General features: G+C 45.0%; 1 protein-coding gene across 1 annotated transcript in view; it reads left to right on the forward strand.

Annotated features, from left to right (window-relative positions):
• Positions 1-2,500, forward strand: part of xrn2 (5'-3' exoribonuclease 2) — a 63,053-nt gene that overhangs the window by 43,342 nt on the left and 17,211 nt on the right. Inside the window, 2 exon segments of the mRNA XM_055149175.1 lie at positions 1,226-1,294; positions 2,497-2,500. The exon segment at positions 2,497-2,500 is cut by the window's right edge and continues 125 nt beyond it. Of these exon segments, the coding sequence (XP_055005150.1) occupies positions 1,226-1,294; positions 2,497-2,500 (73 nt within the window).

The following is a 2,500-nucleotide window of genomic DNA, read 5'->3' on the forward strand; positions in this document are numbered from 1 at the left end:
ATTTACGGGCGACTTTGGAGAGGAGAGAAATCTTTGTTGTGGCGCCGCCGTGTGAGTGTTTCTGCGCTGGAGTCGATGGATCCTCCTGGAGACGGTGTGTTCGCACAAAAAGGAGAGAAATAACATTTGGTTTTGGGACAAGTGCCGCTGCATCTGTCCAGCTCACTGCGGCGCCTCGGGTCACGGTGGTCACGTGTGGCGGCGGCGGCGGCGGCGGCCCAACCTGCTTCGTGGTGGGTTTCTCAGTACCACTGTGATTAGTTTTTGCGGTCAGTGTTGGGGAGTAACAGATTACATTTACCAGAGTAATCAGAGTACAAATGGTGAGTAACTGTATTCAGTTAAAGTTACTGTTTCAGTGAGTGGGAATTGGATTACAGTTACTTTGTTCAAATAAATGGATTACACAGAGGGATTTAACCATTTTCACATTTTGGGATGAACCAGGACTAGGACCAGGACTAGGACCAGGACCAGGACTAGGACTAGGACCCAGGACTAGGACCAGGACTAGGACTAGGACCAGGACTAGGACCAGGACTAGGACCATACGACACTAACAGTAGATGGACATACTTTAAAGCAGCAGTGATTTCCTGTAGGTAAATCATTTTTCTATCACTAATATTTTTAATACAGTTCAGTAAAGTCTGGACTTTTTCTTGTCTTTTATCAAACAAAACATTTTACGTTCAGATCCTCGTCTTTGTTTCTCTACAGTAAAACAAAGTGTGTTCATGGAGACTTGGGCTCAACAAACAATTTGAAGAAAACAACAAGAATGTTCAGGATGTGGTTGATACATTCATGTAGTTTTAAAAAACACGACAATATCAAGTAATCCAAAGTATTCAGATTACATTACTCAATTTTAAGTAATTTAATGGATTACGTGACAAACTACATTTTGGTGTGTGTAATCTGTAATCTGTAGGGGATTACATTTTAAAAGTAAACTTGCCAACACTGGCTCTATTGGTCGCCTAAAATGAACCTCGTCCTCCGCTGCAGCTCAGAGTTTCTTTCATGACTCGTCTTCGTTTGTCTGAGTTCACATCAGAGCTTCAGCTGAGCGTAAAAACAAACCACACAAGACTCTGCAGTGAGGAGAGTTTGTCCCAGCGGCTCCTCGAGGTGCTCAGCTGATCCTCCCGTTAGAGGGCGGGCGCTTCACCCCCTGAGCCTCTGTGTCGCTCATGTTTCTGTTTGTGTTTTTGTTTTTCAGGGTGAGGTTCAAAGATCCAGAGTTTGATCCTGGACACGTGTTTAAAGCCGTGATGCTCCCGGGGGCAAAGTGAGTCCACACCACCTGTGTCTGAATAAACCCTCCAACACAATCTGACCTTTTTAACACCTTTTTATTTGAGTCACTTTAAAGGTTCGTTCACACCAAAGTGTCAAAGTGTCCAGTTTCTGTGTCAAGTCCATGTGGACGAGCGACTAGAGCGTCCTGCGTTTTTGCGGCGCGTCTACGGCGTCAGCGTCAAGAAGTTGAAAATGTTTTCGCGTCAGTCGCGCCGCGTCGACCAATCAGGGACGAGTATCCAGAGACACAGCGACGTTATTATCAGGAAGAAAAACCCCAGAACGAGAACCACAAACATGAACAGAGAATAAATATATACACCACAATCACCCAGGACAACACCTGGACCGGACCAGGACTAGACCAGGACTAAACAAGGACTAGACCAAGAGTAGACCAGTATTAGACCGGGACTAGACCGATATTAGACCAGGACTAAACTGAGACTAGACCGGTATTAGACCAGTATTAGACCAGGACTAGACTGAGACTAGACTGGGACCAGACCGAGACCAGACCGGTATTAGACCTGCACTAGACCGAGACTAGACCGGGACCAGGCCGGTATTAGACCGGACTAGACCAGGACTGCTCCAGTGTCATTAGTGGAGTATAAATATAAACTCGCTCCAGTCGTCGAGTCGATTTCCTCCTCTGATGTTTTATGTGATAAAAACTCTAAAGTCTCTCAGTCTGGTCTGACATTGTTTCAGGAAAAGACCAGGACCGGGCTCTTGTTTCCAGGGCAACGGACGCACGTCGAGTATTTTTCTCCCGTTGGTCCACGGCGTCAAAGACACGAGCGTCGGGGGCGTCTGAACTCAAATACAAAGGCTCCAAATAGAAACGTTGAGGTGTTTTTTTGACTCTTTGGTGTGAACGACCCTAAAGAGCTAAAAACATTTACCGTGATTCATTTACATTCCCCCCAAACCGTTCAAAATAAACCAAACTTTACACCAACTTTTAACTTCTCTGTACTTAGAACTAAACTTATCTGTCTATATTTCTAACAAAACTTGAGCCTAAACTTGAAACCTGTCACTGATCTGAACTTTTTGAGGTTTAAACACAAACTGATTCGTCCCCACAGACTCTGGATCAGTTTCAGAGCAGAAGTTTGTGTCGAGTATAAGTTTGTGTCGTGTTTTGTCATGTTTTGTCGTTTTAAAGTGCCTCGTTTTGTTCAGGATC

Source organism: Boleophthalmus pectinirostris, unplaced genomic scaffold, assembly GCF_026225935.1.
Source record: "Boleophthalmus pectinirostris isolate CB_2022bp ecotype Guang Dong unplaced genomic scaffold, ASM2622593v1 HiC_scaffold_13, whole genome shotgun sequence".
Classification (NCBI taxonomy): Eukaryota; Metazoa; Chordata; class Actinopteri; order Gobiiformes; family Gobiidae; genus Boleophthalmus; species Boleophthalmus pectinirostris.